The 17,243-nt window shown below is 64.0% G+C and overlaps 1 protein-coding gene across 1 annotated transcript; it reads left to right on the top strand.

Annotated features, from left to right (window-relative positions):
* Window positions 1-925: 925 nt before the first annotated feature.
* SLC9A3 (solute carrier family 9 member A3) lies at window positions 926-16,274 on the top strand (the record flags this gene model as incomplete). Its single annotated transcript, XM_081231248.1, has 15 exons — window positions 926-980; window positions 1,534-1,836; window positions 3,682-3,842; window positions 5,210-5,288; window positions 5,926-6,103; window positions 6,711-6,931; window positions 7,905-8,107; window positions 8,559-8,648; window positions 8,757-8,827; window positions 9,775-9,904; window positions 11,087-11,202; window positions 11,702-12,236; window positions 12,369-12,441; window positions 12,944-13,057; window positions 14,135-16,274. 15 exons carry the CDS (start codon window positions 926-928, stop codon window positions 14,494-14,496), a joined length of 2,691 nt encoding a protein of 896 aa, XP_081087374.1. The 3' UTR covers window positions 14,497-16,274.
* Between the last annotated feature and the right edge of the window lie 969 nt (window positions 16,275-17,243).

Raw genomic sequence — 17,243 nt, 5'->3', positions numbered from 1 at the left:
CTCCTGGGGGACGTGAGCCTGCCAAACCCCGATGCCCCGCGCTCATGGGGAGGGCAGGGCTGGAGGACTTCCAGGCAGCTGGGGCTCGTGCTCAGACACGGACTCCCCTGCAGTACCCGCGGCGGCCACCGAGGCCTGGTAACTGTGTCACGTGGAAACGTTGAGGCATCAGCCTCCCCGCCTTTGAGTCTCCCCACGAAGGCGGGACCCCTCTGCTGGCTCCTGGGCGCCTATACTTGGGGAAGAAGCTGCCCTCACCCCCCACCTGCCACGTGTGAAAACTTTCAGAGGAAGAAGCTCGCTCCCAAATCAAAATGTGCAGCTGGTGCCGGGGTGCCAGCGGGTCCTCGGGTCCTGGAAGCAGTGCCCGTTCTACCTCCACCGGCTGAAACCTGACCCTCCCCGGGCCACAGATCAGGGCCCGCGCCTGTCACGCTGCATCTCTACCAGACTCGGAAAGGACCGTCCCGGGGGACGAGGCGCAGTGACACGGGCCCTCCTTCCTCGGGGAGCCCCCTTGAGAGCCAGCATCTAACCCCCAGATGTCCCTTGGTTACAGGCGAGGACACAGGCCAGGGACAGGGTGCAGGGCTCCTGGATCAGGGTGCAGGGCTCCGCGGGACCCAGCGCAAGAAGTCTTCCCTGAGACAGCTGGGATGGGCCAGCACGGGTCAGCCTCTCCCACTGGACGCCCCGCCCCCTGCTGCTCTGGGGTCCTTGCATCTAAGGAGACAACTCTCCTTAGAATACAAAAGAAGACCTCTCAATAAACAGAACTTGCGTGAGTGAAGAGAGAGCTATCTCAAACTCTGCTTAAGCTGAAGAGTCCACCTCTTCTGTCAACATTCCAACTATTTAGAAATCAGACTTAACACAGGATTCTTATCACTTTTTTCCCTGAGTCTTAAAATAGAACAAAGGAGAAATGGCCCCAACTGTTGGAGTGCACGCCTCCCTCGAGGTCCTGGCAGGGTTGACAGGTGAGGGGGCCGTCGCTGGGGAGACCTCTGCGGCCCCGCTGTCCCCCAAGCGCGTGACTGTGGCGGTGAGGCTGATTGCTGCTGGGGAGCCCTGAGGCCCTGGCCTTACAAGGCTCTCGTTCTGGGCACTCTGACCCCAGGAGAGCCAGGTAGAGGGGACGGCCGGCATGGCGTTCCTCCACGGAAAATCAGAACACAGCCGGGCTTCAAGCAGGGTGAGGGTCCCGGTCACCAGGTCCGGGACAAGGGATGATGCCGGAGGGGGTCAGCGGGGCCTGGGGGCCTGCGGGCCCTGCACTCTGCCCACCAACCTGGGCCTCCATCCCCAAGCCACCGGGCAGCCCCTCTGGCCTATCACAGGGGGCTCCCTGTGGAGGGGGGCCCTTCTCTGAGCAGGAGGCAAGGGGACATCTGAGGAGGGTGTCCTTGGGGCCAGGGGAACTGGCAGGGCCTCCTCTGTGGCCACAGACCCCGATGTTGGGCCTTGTTTCCCGAGTTCATGTCTGTCCTGTGGTGCCAGCCCGGCCCCCCTGACCCCTCCCCCACCCCGCAGGCTTTCACCTGTCCCACAAGGTCACCAGCGTCGTCCCCGAGAGCGCGCTGCTCATCGTGCTGGGCCTGGTGCTGGGCGGCATCGTCCTGGCGGCCAACCACATCGCCTCCTTCTCGCTCACGCCCACCGTCTTCTTCTTCTACCTGCTGCCGCCCATCGTGCTGGACGCCGGCTACTTCATGCCCAACCGGCTCTTCTTCGGCAACCTGGGCACCATCCTGCTGTACGCCGTCATCGGCACCGTGTGGAACGCAGCCACCACCGGCCTGTCCCTCTACGGCATCTTCCGCAGCGGCCTGATGGGTGAGTGGGCACCACCCCCCAGCCAGGGGGCTCAGGGAGGGTCCCGGGGGGTCCTCAGGGCGGGCTCCAGGCAGCCTCGTTTAAGAAAGCTCAGGACGAAGAACACAGACTTTAAAGGCGGGGCGAGCTTAGGGGTCATCAAGAGATGTCACCAGTGGCCACGTACCCCTTCTGGCCTGTAAGTCATCAATAGCCAATCCACGCCTGGCCCCAGGCCGAGACACGTGTCCTGCTTGGGAGTAAAGTCTGGTCCGACCAGGTCAGGCAGTGGGTGGCGCAGTGGGAACGACCCAGCTGCCGTCCCTCCCCCTTGGCAGGGAGATGGGGTCCAGCCTCAGTCCCTCATCTCCAAGAGACCAGGGAAAGAGGAGGAGGCCCCTCTGTCAGAGGCCGGCATCCGAGTCCCACGATCGTGGAGCCCAGGTAAACCTGCACCTGAGCAGATTTGGGTGTCACTTGCAAACCGCAAACCGGCAGGGAAGAGCCCCGCCAGCTTCTCTGTCACCGTCGCGTCTGCGTCTGCTGCTCCCTCCCCCACTGGCGTTTCCTGCCGGCTGGTTACTAACCTCGGCCCTGGCATACCTCCGAGGTGCACCCCACCCACCTGGGAGCTGGCCATTACCCACCGGGGAAACCGGAGCAGGTGGGGCCTGGGCTCACCTGAGGCCTCGCACAGATGTGCCCGATTGCACAGCCCTAAACACAGCCCGTCCCGGGGTGGCTACGGCTGCCCCTATTTGCCTCCGGGGTCTGCAGGTTGAGCTCCTGGCATCGGAGACCACTGGAGGTGGGTGTCGGCACCCCGGGCGCCAGTCCACGCTCAGCCTTGGCCTCAGACACTTCCACCAGCTGAACCAGACCCAGGGCCAGGCCCTCTGACTGAAGGAAGGGCATGGCACCCCCGAGCCCCACAATGGGGCTCACGATCTACCTTGAAATCGCAGTGACAAGACTATTAAGACACAGGGGCCAAAGGTCCCGTATCTGGAGGAGTCATCTCGGGACTTTGTCCTCACCCTGTGGGGAGCGTGCACTTCCGCGAGCCCCCGCTGCCATCCGGCACCAACCCCAGGCCCGGCCAGGAAGCCCACGAAGGCTGGCATGAGGCCGCACGTGCCTGGCCAGGCCTCCCAGATGCCTGAGACGCAGGGGCCGTGTGGGTGCGATCAGACTGCTTTCATCAGCGGTGACTTTAGGCAGTTGGGACAATCTAAGGCCATCGGGCCACCTCCAGCTCCTGGGCCCAAGGGCAGGTCTTGGGGTTTGGAACAGGCACTCCTGCTCCTCGAGGGGCCACAGCTGTCTGAGGCCTGTGCTCAGCCCTTGGGACGTAGCTGGTCCAGGCGGGGTGTCAGACATGGTCACGAAGCAGAGCAGCGCCCAGGGGACACCCAGAGCCGCGGCCCTGCAGCCGGGAGGACCGCGGTGGCTCTCTGCTGACCGGCGGCCGGGCTCCAGGCTCCGAGGTGCAGCCCAAGGCCAGGGTGTGCCTCCGAGGAAGGGTCACCTGGGGGGCATCCGGGCACAGCGGCCCAGCACCCAGAAGCTCTGGGCCATAGAGAGGCCCTGCAGGTAGACAAGGCCGTGGCAGAAATGGGGTACTGGGACACACAGCCTGGCGGCCGTGAGCCCACAGCGCGGTCCCGGGACCTTCCTGGCAGAGCTGGTGGGTGGTGGACCGACACGCCAGGGAGGAGGGCAGGCTTCCCCCACCCAGGCTCTCCTGCCTGGGAGGCTGCCCACCCCCCGCCCCTGGGCTCTCCTGCCTGGGAGGCTGGCCCCCCGGGCTCTCCTGCCTGGGAGGCTGCCTGCCAGGCTCTCTCCCATGGCCCACTCATCTTCCAGGAGACCTGAACATCGGGCTGCTGGACTTCCTCCTGTTCGGCAGCCTGATCGCCGCCGTGGACCCCGTGGCTGTCCTGGCGGTGTTTGAGGAGGTGCACGTCAACGAGGTGCTGTTCATCATCGTCTTCGGAGAGTCGCTTCTCAACGACGCCGTCACCGTGGTGAGCGCAAGGGGGAAGGAGGCACCTGCCTCTCGGGGCCCTCTGTGCACCCCGCCAGCGCCTCTGCCGGGCTGTCCTGCTCCAGGGCCTCCTAACTCAGAATGGCCAGCGGCTTTAGTCAGATTGTCACGGTTCTTAGAGTCCGCTTCACACCTTCGCAGTTACAGCAACTTCACTGCTGAAATCCCACGAGCACTGTGGGACGATCACAGTCTCATGGGAACCACGGAGGGGAATCAGTTGCGCTGCTGGGTGCCCGTGACCCTGGCGGCCGGCAGGGGCCCGCGTCAGCTCCTTGCGGGGTGGACAGAAGGTGCGGGAAACGGGAGGCGGCTGTGACTGGACGTCGGCGTCCTCCGCGACACCGGGCCGCGGGCTCCGGGGCAGCGGGGACCCGGGCGGGGGCAGCGCAGAGCCGCCTGCCTTCCCCGCATCAGCCGGCGGTGCGTCTGAGCGCGTGCCCGCTGGCACCTGGCCCGCGGATTCGCAGACACAGCAGACGTGCAGCTTCCTCTTTGCTCTTACAGCCCCAATGCTTTCGTGTCTCGTAGAAGCAGGAACTGCTGCCTGCGCCAGGGAGCTCTTCACTTGACCCCTCCGTGAGGTTCATCTCCCCAGGAGCCCCGTCCCCATAAAGAAGGGGGGCGGCTGTGGTCTGGTCCTGTGACCTTCACGGCTGCACCGCGCCCCCCAGTCCCTGTGCGTCGGCGCTGCGTGCGTTTCCTTCTGTTAGCACAGCTTTGCAACCTGCCCCTTGAGGGCCCTCTCGCCCGCTGGAGAGCACAGACTTGGGAGCACAGAGACAGGTTTCTTCCCTAGGGGCCTGAAGCCCACCCCGGGCTGCCCCTTGGGCCCCTGACCCGGACGTGGAGCCTCTGCATCATTTAGGAGCTCCGAGGGCACAGCAGCGCCCACTCCCAAGGCCTAGGATGAGGCGTTGGGCGTTCATCTCAATGTCTTGGCAGGATAAGGTTTAAATGTCAACAGGCAAAGATGCCCCGGGGTGCCACCCCACAGTCAGGGCCCCACATAGCAGCAAAGTCGCTGAAGATGAAACTCTGGGTTTGTCCTGGTAAATGAAGTCAAGGATTGTCACTGTGGACTGGCTTCATGGTCGCCCTGCTTAGCCGACGGTGGGAAAGGCCAGATTTTCTCTGAAGGTTCTCGCTCATTCCAGGCTGCTCTCCTGCCCCCAGACCCCACACTGCTGCCGGGATGATTTCCTCACGGGGGTTTTCAGTTTCCGTTCACACGGCTGCCACAGTCTCCTGACTCAGCTCAAGTTCCACAGGGCGGGGGGCCCGAGGCAGGGAGGGGTCAGCGCCGACGGAGGGCTGATCGTGTCCTGTCTACCTCTGTCCCCCCAGGTCCTGTACAACGTGTTTGAATCTTTTGTGACGCTGGGTGGTGACAAGGTGACTGGTGTGGACTGCGCGAAAGGAATAGGTGGGTGACTGGCGGGGCCGTGCATCAGGGGAGAGCCGGGGCCGGTCTCTTCTCCAGAACATGGGCCCCTCAGGGCGGTGTCTGTGACGGCCTGGGACCCACAGCCCGGGGATGAAACGGTGTTTCCACTTCCAAGTCTTGGCCACAGGTCCCTCCCTCCCCCACGTGTTTCACTGGCACGATTTGATCAGGCCCCAGGCACCCCGGGCGGCAAGGGTCATCACCCCATCAGGCCCACAAGGAGGACGTGGATCCCGTATCCTGGGGGTCCCGGGCATTTCTCTGGGCAGGGACAGTGACAGCTGGCTGTCCCTGGGGGCCCAGGACCCAGTCCTGGCTGCCAGCGCTCCGCCCAAGGGCTGCTGGTCGCAGTGCTGCCTCCACGGGGGGGCAGCCGGGCCTCCCTCGGGCGCAGGGCTGTCCCCTCCCCAGCTGTCCCTGTGGAGGCTGGAGCCGACACCCAGCCTGTCTGTGTCCTCTGAGAGAATCGGCCTCTTGTTCGCTGAGCTGCCGGTGCCTCGGGGGGTCAGCGGGAGACCTCAACGAGGAGCGGTCCCGAAGGCTGGCGGCCAGCTCGCCTACGCCGCGGCCACAAAGGGCCATTCAGGGGCCAGCGCCGGCGTCCTTGCCCTTGCAGTGTCCTTCTTCGTGGTGAGCCTGGGGGGCACGCTGGTGGGGGTCGTCTTCGCCTTCCTGCTGTCGCTGGTGACGCGCTTCACCAAGCACGTGCGCATCATCGAGCCCGGCTTCGTGTTCGTCCTCTCCTACCTGTCCTACCTCACGTCAGAGATGCTGTCCCTGTCGGCCATCCTGGCGTGAGTGCTCCCTTGCTGGTGGGCCACAGCCTCGGGGTCCCGGGCCCTGGGGGGTGGGGTGACCGCCCCCCCACTCCAGGCGGACCCGCCCAGGGGAGGGGTGGCCCGTCCCTCGCCTGCTCTGCCTGGCCCACTTCCCCACGCTGAGTGGGAGCTCACTGTGGGCGCAAAGAATTTGATCTATTTAGTCTTTCCAATAAGGAGTTGGTGTTTTCGCAGAACTGTCAGGGGCTGCCGCGCCTGCTCTGAGCAGAGGAAGGGCCCACACGCAGCCCCTCCCGGGGGCTCTGAGTCTCAGAGCTGCCCCGCTTTGGGGTGTAGACAGAAACCAAGGCAGCCCCCTCCCCCACAGTGCGGGGCCCAGGCCTCCAGGGGTCCATAAACAGTGTCGGGGCGCGGGGGCCCACACGCCCAGCGCAGGGCACCAAGTCCTTAGGAGGAGCCCTGTGCTCACGAAGAGGAGGGCTGACCCGTGGGGCGGACGTTTACCTGGGACGCAGAGGCCCTGAGGTGCCGCCTGTCCAGAGACCGGCCCTTAGCCCCACGGGGGTCCAGTGGGAGCTGAGCCTCGGCCCGAGACCTCACGGTGGGCCGACCCGTCCCTCAGCATCACCTTCTGCGGCATCTGCTGTCAGAAGTACGTGAAGGCCAACATCTCGGAGCAGTCCGCCACCACAGTGCGCTACACCATGAAGATGCTGGCCAGCGGGGCCGAGACCATCATCTTCATGTTCCTGGGCATCTCGGCCGTGAACCCTCTCATCTGGAAGTGGAACACAGCCTTCGTGCTTCTGACACTGGTCTTCATCTCTGTGTACCGGGCCATTGGTGAGGGTGTGGGGGGCATGGGGGGCAGTGGAGGGAAGATGGGGATGATGGGGGGAGGGGAGGAGGATGGGGGATGGAGGGAGGAGGGGGAGATGGGGGGATGGGGATCTCGGGGATGGGGCAATGATGGGGGATGGTGGGGAGGATGGCAGGATGATGGCAGGATGAGGGGACACAGTCGGGCAACAGCAGGGATTGGATGCAGGGAGTCTGTGGAACCAGGGACCTGCATTTGCCCCCAGCCCCCAGCCCCACAGCCCCGTGAATGGCAGGTTCAAGAGACCCTGGGGAGCCTCAGGCTGGCCTGGCCACTGGTCCTCCTCAGTGAAGCGGCAGGCCTTCTCACAACCTTGTAGCCTCACGACTGAAACAGGACAACCTAGAGGTCAGAGTGGAAGGTTCCAGAACCCAGGGGAACCCACGTGGCTTCCCACTGACTCACTCAGGTGTGGCCACTCGGGGACAGCATCAGTCACCATGGCACGTGAGAGGCAGGACCTTTGCCGCCCACACCCAGCTCAGGTCCCTGGTCCCTGGTGTGCCACGCTGACCCAGGGCCAGGGAGGGGAGGAGACGAGAGGCGGTCCAGGTGGCCCCCACCCGCTCTGCCCACAGTCACTGAACTGCGGGCTCCAGGGAGCACATGCCCCGCGGGCAGGTGGCGTCTGGTCCTGGAGCTGCTGGGCAGGTACACCTGTGGCCACGGTGGGACCTGAGAGCCTCCAGAGCTGCGGGGCGTGCGAGGTTGGCTGGTGGCCCAGAAGGCAGGGGCCTGCGTCCAAAGTGGACAAAGGGACTTGCGGGGAGGGGGCTACGGGTGGAGTTTCCTGGCTCCACGTGCAGAGCGTGGCTGTTGGAGGAGGGGTTTCCCCCCGTGACCCCTCCCGCACTGCGGCTGCAAGGAGGGCCTCGGCAGGGATGGAAGGGCTGCGTCCCCCTCCCAGAAGTGCTGAGCGCGCACTGGCCCCTGCAGGTGTCGTCCTGCAGACCTGGGTTCTGAACCGGTACCGGATGGTGCAGCTGGAGATCATAGACCAGGTGGTCATGTCCTACGGCGGCCTTCGCGGGGCCGTGGCTTATGCCCTGGTGGTCCTTCTGGACGAGAACAAGGTCAAGGAGAAGAACCTGTTCGTCAGCACCACCATCATCGTCATCTTTTTCACCGTCATCTTCCAGGTACTGTGCCCTCCCATGCTGTAGCGGGCGGGACCCACCCTCACAGGCTCCAGGCCCAGTTGGGTTGGATAATTTTAGTAAGTAGGAGCAGTTTTGTAGGTTTGCACGTGGCCCCACTGGGGACGCAGCGCAACGTGGCCTAAAAACGCCCTCCCTCGGTCCTTGCTGGTTAACGAAACCCCAGTTAATATTTCATTGACCAGACACGCCTGGGAAGGGCCCCACTTCGCCTTGCTTTTGGCTAATCTAAGGAGCCGGCCAGGGGCCTCCGAGGGTGTCCAGTGACCCGCAGGTGGCAGGGGCTCCTTCCCGCCAGGAGGTGGGCACAGACCACCTGGAGCCTGGCTAAGGGGTGGCTCCTTCCTGCCCATGCAGGTGTGGGTGGGTGCTGGCTTGGTGGGCCACAGTGGGGCCTGCCCCAGCTCCAGGGTCCGGGTGCCCTGTCTTCTAGGGCCTGACCATCAAGCCCCTGGTGCAGTGGCTGAAGGTGAAGAGAAGTGAACAGCGAGACCCCAAGCTCAACGAGAAGCTGCACGGCCGGGTAGGGGGAGTGGGGTGAGGAGAGGAGAGGAGGAGGGAGGGGGAGGGGGAGGGGGGGAGGGACGGGCCTGTCCAGGTGATGCTGACCCACTTGCCTTTCCTCCCAAAGGCTTTTGACCACATCCTCTCAGCCATCGAGGACATATCAGGGCAAATTGGACACAATTATCTCAGAGATAAGTAAGTGGCTGGAGTGGCCCCTGACCCAACTGCAACAGGAAAGTTCAGAGGCACGTTTGTCTCGTCCTTTAACTGATGACTGCGGGACCCCCAGGCTATAGAAGGAATCTCTGGCATCACCATAACCCTAACCCCACAAAGCCCTAGTGACCTAAGAATACTGCCCTCAAAGGAGCCAGAAGCCACTTGCCCACTTGTCTGGGTCCCCCCCACCCCGCCCCTTCGGCCGCTGGAGCTCCCTCCTCCCCCAAAGCCCACTTCTCCTCCTAGAATCCCTCTCCTTCTTTTCCTGGGAACCCCCTTCCCTGCTTTAGATCCCCTCCTCCCCCTGGGCACCCCTGTCCCCCCTGTCCACCCCTGTCCCCCCATGTCCACTGTGCCCACTCAAGTCTGGCCCAGCCACCTCCTTTTCTGACCCAAATAACCCAAATATTCTATTTGTGTTGGAGTTAAAGCCTCCTTCTGGGCAGGCTAGTTCTCTAAGTGTGAGAGCTCACGGGGCTCCTCCCAGCCAACCACTGGTGCAGGTAAAATGCGCCCCGGCACTGTAGCCAGAGCCCCGGGCCCCTCCCCTGCTGGCCCACCCCGCCCTCCACCCATCCTTCTGGAGGGTTAGGCAGTCACGGGAAAACTGCTTGCAACATCGCATTAGAGGAGAAGGTGTAATCCCACTTTTACGCACAGCACGCTAATGACAATGACCGCTGCCGCGACAGCAAGGTAGGAGCGACGCACAGGACTGGGAGACGGGGGTCAGGTGGCAGCATGGTTGTCACAGGAAATGGAAATCAAGGTGTCCTGCCCCAGCAGCCAAACACTGTGTCCGTCCCGAGTCTGGATGGTGGGAGGGGGACCCTGCTCCCCACAAACGCCACCAGCGCTCCTCTGTCCTGGGGCCTCGCCCAGGCCCTGCCGAGCGCTGACAGCTATTGGTTTGACCCCCACAGGTGGTCCAATTTTGATAGGAAATTCCTCAGCAAAATCCTCATGAGGAGGTCAGCTCAAAGGTCACGAGACCGGATCCTGAACGTTTTCCACGAGCTCAACTTGAAGGATGCCATCAGCTACGTGGCCGAGGTACCAGATGTCTCGCCCACTCTTTTTGTTGGAGTTGGGGTGGAAGCAAGACACACACAGATGTGGACAGCTGCTGGGGTCCGCACAGTGGGCCTCAGGGTCCTGCACCCCGAGGCCCCGGGGTGGGGCTGGGGGCAGCTGGCGGGCGACACACGGCCTTCTCGGTGCCTTAGCCGCGAGTTCACCTGAGCTCCCAGGTCCCCAGGCGCTCCCGAGGGTGGGTTACGTACGTCACAGCCCCCGGTCTGGGGTGCTGGCGAGATCGCAAACCCCGACGTGCACGAGCTCCAGGATCCAGCAGGGGCGAGGCCAGGGGATGGAAGCTACCGGAAGGGCTGTCGTCTGCACCTCCGACCCGGGCTGAGAAAGTGCAGTGCACGAATCCCAGCCCCTGTGACTGCGATGCCTCCAAGGCCTCGCAGCCTGATCGGGGCTGGGAAGGTGGGAGGTGTTCTCCTGGTGGTGTCCCCGCCTCCTGGCCGCACCCTCTCTCCTGGGGACCCTCCGTGGCCCCCAGTCCCCAGGAGGTAACACAGGCTACCAGCAGGGTGCCAGCCTCCCCTCCACCGGCTGCTGCCACGTCGGTGCCCGTGACCCAGGTCTGTGGGCGCCTCCCTGCTCAGACCAGACGGGGTGGCATGTCCCCCCGGGCTGTGCCTGTGCGCGGCGGCCTCTGGCAGGCCCGCCCGCGGCATCCGCTCTGCCGTGGCGGGTTGGCCCCCGCCCGGCCACCCTTCCCAGCTCCACCCCCCTCTCCTAGGGCACCCCAGCACACGGTGCTGCACCCCGCTCGGCAGTGTAACTTCTGTTCCCCCAGGGCTCTGCTCCGTGTGTTTTTAATCTGATTCTGGAGACCTGGGGCTTCCCTTCTGGGGTAAACGAGGGCAGCTGGCCTGGAGCCCCCAGTGGGGACAGGGCCACCTTCCCAATCTCGGGGGGATTCGTAGTGTCTTCCCGACACTCCCCGAGGTGCACCAAGGTGCCGTGTCCTTCACACAATCGTCTGCGAGCCGTCCAGCTCCAGCACGGCCTCCACCATGGCTTCCAGGGTCTCGGCTCTCCCGTGGCTGCAAGGTGCCTGGGGGCCAGCGCACAGCACCTCACGGCGGCTGGGGCCCTCTGGCCCCACCTGGCTCTCTGCAGCCAGGCCGAGGGTGCTGATGAGGCTGCCACCTCCTGCAGGGAGAGCGCCGCGGGTCCCTGGCCTTCATCCGCTCCCCGAGCACGGACAACATGGTCAACGTGGATTTCAGCACCCCGCGCCCCTCGACCGTGGAGGCCTCCGTCTCCTACCTGCTGTACGTGCCCCAGGGCTGCCACGGGCCAGGCTCTCCCCGGGCCCCCCGACCAAGCCGCAGGCGCCAGCAGTGGGCACGCTGGGGCTCCCGGCACGGAGCGGAGGGGGCGTGGGAAGGGGGTCAGAGCCCCCGCACCAGATTCCCCCATAGTGTCAGTCGGTGCTGGTGTTGGCACTGATGCAGAGGCAGCAAGGCAGGGCCGGGCGGCAGATTTAAGGCCGGAGGCCTCACTGGGAGTGCCCCCTGCACCCGCCACGAAAGACAGGGCCGCTGGTCCTTGATTTCAGGCCTCCGGCCTCTGCTCGGCCAGGTGGCTTGACTGGGGCGTGCGGCCAGCTCAGGGCTATTCTGGACATCACCCGCCGACAGCCATGTGCCGGAGAGAAGCCCGGGGCTTTGGAGGGGCGGGTGCACTGCTAGGAGGCCGAGGAGCCCCTGGGGGGACGGCCCCCAGGCCCCAGGGTGCGTCGCAGCGTGTGCTCACCGAGGCCCCGCACAGGAGGGAGAGCGCCAGCGCCGTGCGCCTGGACATGCAGTCCCTGGAGCAGAGGCGACAAAGCATCCGCGACACGGAGGACATGATCACTCACCACACGCTGCAGCAGTACCTGTACAAGCCCCGGCAGGAGGTGGGCATGCCCGGACCCCTCCCGCCAGAGCCTAGGGCGGGGCAGCATTCTCGCCCCGCCCCCCGCCCCGCCCCGGACAAGGCGGGTCCTTACTTAGAGCAGGACGGCTCCAGCAGGCCGGGAGGGGGCAGGGGAGGGTCGGGGCTCGGTCCCCAGGCTCACGTCCGGGGCAGCCCTGGCTCTGCGGACACCACCAGCTGTTACTGTCCGGCCCCCCTCCTCCCCCAGTACAAACATCTCTACAGTCGACACGAGCTAACTGCGGACGAGGACGAGACGCAGGACAAGGAGATCTTCCACCGGACCATGCGGAGACGCCTGGAGTCCTTCAAGTCAGCCAAGCTGGGCGTCAACCCGCACAAGAAGGCCTCGAAGCTGCTCAAGAGGGAGCGTGTCCAGAAGCGGGTGAGGGCGCCACGCTCGGACTGAGCCTCACCGAGGGGGATGCCCTGGAGACATGGCTGGGGGTCTCCCGGGGAGTGGACAGGCGGATCGGGCACGACCCAGAGCTGTGAGCAGTTTCCTTCTGTTTCTCAGAGAAACAGCAGCATTCCCAACGGGAAACTGCCGATGGTGAGCCCCCTGCACGATTTCACCATTAAGGAGAAAGGTACGGCTGGGCCGCGGCAGAAACGCTGGTCAGCGGGAACTCAGGAACGCGCGAGGGGCAGGCGGGGGCAGACGGCTGTCCTTCCAGGGAGACCCTTCCCCTCGGCACCCAGGACCCTCCTGCACAGGCTGCTGCCCTGCTTTTCCCGCTGCAGCCGCTCAGGCGGGCAGTGCCCTGGAGCTGGGCTCCGCATCCCCTTCCCCTGTGGCCACGTGGTCCCAGCCCCTCCCTTCCAGCTCGCCCCCCTCCTCAGAAAGGCCAAGTGTGGCTGCGGAGGGGGAGCAACGGGAACCCCCAGTGTGGTTCTCTTTGCCCAGCCCCGTGCTGGTGCGACCATGAGGGCACCGCCGTCCGTGAGCTGCCCAGAGGCTGCTGGGTGAGGTGGAGGCAACGACAGCACTCGGGCACGGCAGGCTGGTCCAGGTCGCTGGTCAAGAGCGTGGGACGAGGTCGTCTGCGCCTCCAGCCTGTTCCCCTCATGCTGCCCCTTCCATGCCACCAGATTTGGAACTTTCAGACCCCGAGGAAGCCCCCAGCTATGATGCTGAGGAGATGAGTAGGGGGATCGAGTTCCTGGCGAACATCACGCAGGACACAGCGACAGACTCCCCCTCAGGTGAGGGGGACGGCCCTCTGCCACCCCAGAAACGATCACTGGTGGGAGGACCGGGCAGTCGAGCGCTGGGTCCACGTGGCTGCACGGTTGTGGGCAGCAGGCCGAGGCCTCTGCTCTGAAATAAGGGAGAGCGAGAGCCGGTGGAGGGCCTGAGACCCCAAAGGCCCGTGACCCTGACCTTCCAGGTGACTTTCCAGGTTGTGGCCGCCCGCGGATGAGCTGGTGTCTGACGCCAGGGCAGCTCCCTCCCTCTCTGCCCTTGGGTGTGCCTGGGGAGCTGATGAGCCGCTGCCCTTTCTCCTAGGAATTGACAACCCCGTGTTTTCCCCGGACGAGGACCCTGGCATCCTCTCGGCGGTGCCACCCTGGCTGTCTCCTGGGGAGACGGTGGTGCCCTCCCAGAGGGCCCGCGTGCAGATCCCCCACTCTCCTGGGAACTTCCACCGCCTGGCACCCTTCCGCCTCAGCGGCAAGTCCGTGGACTCCTTCCTGCTGGCCGACGGCCCCGAGGAGCAGCCCCACGCCCCGCCCAAGTCCACACTCATGTAACGGGTCCCTCTAACCCCGCCTCTCTCCTCTGCTCCTCTCGCAGCGCCCGCCTCCTCCCGCCTGGACCTGAGCTTCTGCACACTCTCTCCGGCAGCTGCCTGCCTCCTTCTAAGCCTGTTCTCACAAGCCTCTTGTTCCAGCGCACGTTTCTTAAAAGACCCATCTGACTTCCTGCTTCTCCAACCGAGCGGGGTGGGGGATCACTGCTGTCGAAGGATGTGACTGTTTTAGGCTGTCGGTTAGCAGAATGTGAGCTCAGAGGGGGCGGGGCACAGGGAAGGGGAAGGTGCTTTTCTCCCTGAAGGCCCGCGGCCCTGGAAAGCCCACTGACCGAAGTGAGTCCAGGAGAGACCCTCACACCGAGGGCAGTGCCGGGGGGCTCCCCGAGGGCCGGCGCCTCTGCGGCAGTCTTCTTCCCGCGGCTTCGCCTCCGGGCCTCGCACTCTCCTCGGGCCTGGGGTGTGGCCCCCGGTCCCGCCTGGGCTGGGGGCGCCGCGCTGCCGCGCGCTCACGCCGCTTCTCCCGCAGGTGACACCGGCTCCGACGCGCCGCTGACCGGACGCTCGTCCCCGCGCGAGGCCCAGCCCGCTGCCGAGAAGCCCCCGCGCGTGCGCGCCCCGAGCCCGGCCCCGCCCAGCCCCGCGAACGCCCCGCCCACTGCACCGCCCGACCCCGATACGGGAGCCGGACCTGCTCCGGGGTGGGGGCCAGAGCGCCGCGGGCTACCTGGCGCGCACGCGCGGTCGGCGGCGGCGCGCCGCGTGCATAGCCGGCGCTCTTTCCAGCGGCCCCGCGCGCGCCGCCGCCCCGCGTTGCTCAAGCTGTCTTCGCTGCAGCCGTCGTGCCACGCGCCGCCGCACGCGCTGGAGCAGGAGGAAACGCCGCTGTGATGGCCGCCCACCAGGGGTCTGCACGCACGACCTTGCCCCCGGGGTGTGCCCCACGGCCGCGCCCCCCTGGGGTCTCCACCCCCCCCATGGCCGCGCCCCCCTGGGGTCTCCGCCCTCATCGCGGCGGCTTTCCCGGGATCTGCACCCATTACCTCGCCCCAGGTGATAACCTCGACCCTCACGACCTCGCCTTCCAGGGGTCTCTACCCCGCCATAGCCGCCCATCCGGGGGTCTGCTCCCATGGCCGTGTGGCCTGGGGTCGTGCCCTCCATGGCCTCACTCCCAAGGGGTCTTCCGGTCGCCTGGAGTAGCCCTGGACACTCACCTATCCACTTGGGTGCTGGGGTGGACAGGAGCTGGACTCCCCGGGGACCGGATGTGCAGCAAGGCCTGAACCTCGGCATTGCATGGGGTTCCCGCGGAGAGGCCCCTGCGGGCCAGGAAGTGGGCCGTGAGCCTCCTCCACCTTCTGGGAGGCCTGGGCAGGTGCCCTTGCCGGGAGACTCCACTGTGGGCCCTCTGTCCCCTGTCCTGGATTTGAACTGAGCCGGCACTTGTGTGTTACTGTTTCCACAGTCACCCCTGACTCAGGGACAGTCTGTGCTTGAGTTCTTGCCACCGGTGTCCATTCTCATCACTGCTGGGGAAACTGAGACCCAAACCAGATGAGATTTGCCCACTGTGATACCCACCCAGGGACTCCAGGCCAGGCTGGCCTCTCCCAAAGCCCCCAGGCTTCTCACCTTGGGACACAGCCCCGACTCCAGGGTGGGATGTGGGATATCTTCGTGTCCACTCACCAGGTCTTTGAACCACCTGTCACCTTAGGGACTGTAGGTACAACTGCAGAAACATTCTTCGTTTGTTCATCCTTTTTGTGCTGAGATTCCCAGAGCCCAGCCCTCACCCCGCAGACCCACAGTCTCAGTACAGTGGCTTCTGGGTCTGCAGGCTGATGTGTGGATCTGCTCACCACGTGAGCCCCTCGCTCAGCCGTCACCAGGAGTGACACACGGTTTGCAGTACTTGTCCCCACACTCGCAGCCACTTTGACCCACTCTGTGAGCACAAAAGCCAGCCATTGTCTGACCCAGAGACCAAGGCACATGCTCCGTCCAGTAGCTGCAGGAGTGGTTCATCCAGAGCAGGCTGGCTGGTCCAGACTCCACAGCCCAGCCAGCCTGGCATCTCCAGCTGCCTTAACAACTCCCCTGGACCGCTGGACCCAGATCTGATTCCCGGCTGCAGGGCCAGAGGCTGAGCCGGGGACAGCAGCTCTGGACAGCCACTCGACACGGTAGACAGTAAACCTGCAGGTGGCCAACCTCTCCTGGGCCGGCTCCGCAGCCGGTGTTTTCTGGGATTGGGAGGCAAGCTCTCTGTGACTGGCACAAGCTGAGCACAGCATTGTGGAGTGAAGGTTCCAGGCTGGACATTTCAACCTGAAAGACTGTGTGTGGTCTGTGACACGGTGTTATAAACTCTAGTACTGTGGATACATTTCATAAAAGAGAACCCTAGCTGTTCCTGTCATTGTAAAACAGAATGTAAACAGTCTTATGAATGTATTTCCTTAGGAAAACTTGTAAAAATTTTTTATTAGGAAAGAATTCTTATTTATTTCATACCGAACTTTGGCCTACTTTGTGGTAGACCATAAAGTTCACAAATTTAGGGGTCACTCTCACTTCTGTATTTTCTTCAGAATAATTTTGTTACAGTGCTCACATACTGTGTACTATTGATCTCTATCGTTAAAGGAGATTTAACGGAGAAATTTCACTGAAACTGGAATTGGAATGTATTTTAAGCTATGAGTGGTGAATATTGTGAATGCTAATTTTGTGAATGTAGTCTAGTCAAGCTTTGTGTGACCCGAATCACAATCCACGTGCCTTATCAAAGTCCTGCCCCATGTGCTGTCGGCAGCGTCTGGGCAGCGCCCACCACAGACCCTACACCACCTGCTTGATCAAGTCCATTAAAAATGTTTCAAGGCGTTTGGGAGAAAACTTTGTTGACAAGTGAGAGTTCATATCAAGGCGGCTTTAAGGAGCCGTCTTCGGCAAGCAGACTGTATTCTGGCCCTGCAATTAAAGCGTACGCGCCTGTGCGTGCCTGTGTGCGTGCGTGTGCGCCCGCGTGGGCGTTAGGGTCAGGGGTAGTGCAGAGGCTGCGGCACGGCCTGGGCCCTGGGAGCCAGTCCCTCCTCAGCGGAGACTGGACATGCACCACTCTCTGGCTTCTGGGGCAGGGGCAGCCCACCCGGCCAGTGGGAGGACCAACCACCTGTCCCAGGCGTGGGCCTGGGGCTGAAAAGAGGTGGGTGGGGACAGCGGGCTCCAGAGCCTGGGGGGGCAAGGAGGCAGCTCTGCAGGCTTGAGAGGAGGCTGGTGGGGGAGGCAGCAAAGTGGGCGGACCCCGTCCCCCAGGTGGAGCCGCCTGCAGCTGTGGGTCATCTCCTGCAGGTCATCCTCGGGGCCTCCCTGCCAGAGACAGCCTTTAATAGTTAAAATTTTTTATTTTACTACAAAAAGAAAACGGCAAGTCCAAGTGGAGTCCGCAGACACTGTTTCCAAGAGGAGCCTACCCCGTGAATTTACAGCCCTTTCCATGTTGGTGGAAAGCACAGACTCCAGCAAGGAGGGGGCTCCCCTTGCTCCCTGGGATAAGAAAGTGTCACAAAGCAGGTGGCTTCAAACAACACTTACTGCAGGGAATCGGCATCAGGTGAGGGCAGGGCCAC

Source organism: Mesoplodon bidens, assembly GCF_964165515.1.
Source record: "Mesoplodon bidens genome assembly, chromosome: 4".
In the NCBI taxonomy this organism is placed as follows: domain Eukaryota; kingdom Metazoa; phylum Chordata; class Mammalia; order Artiodactyla; family Ziphiidae; genus Mesoplodon; species Mesoplodon bidens.
The sequence above is the reverse complement of the archived record's forward strand: the minus strand, read 5'-3'. Positions and strand labels throughout refer to the sequence as shown.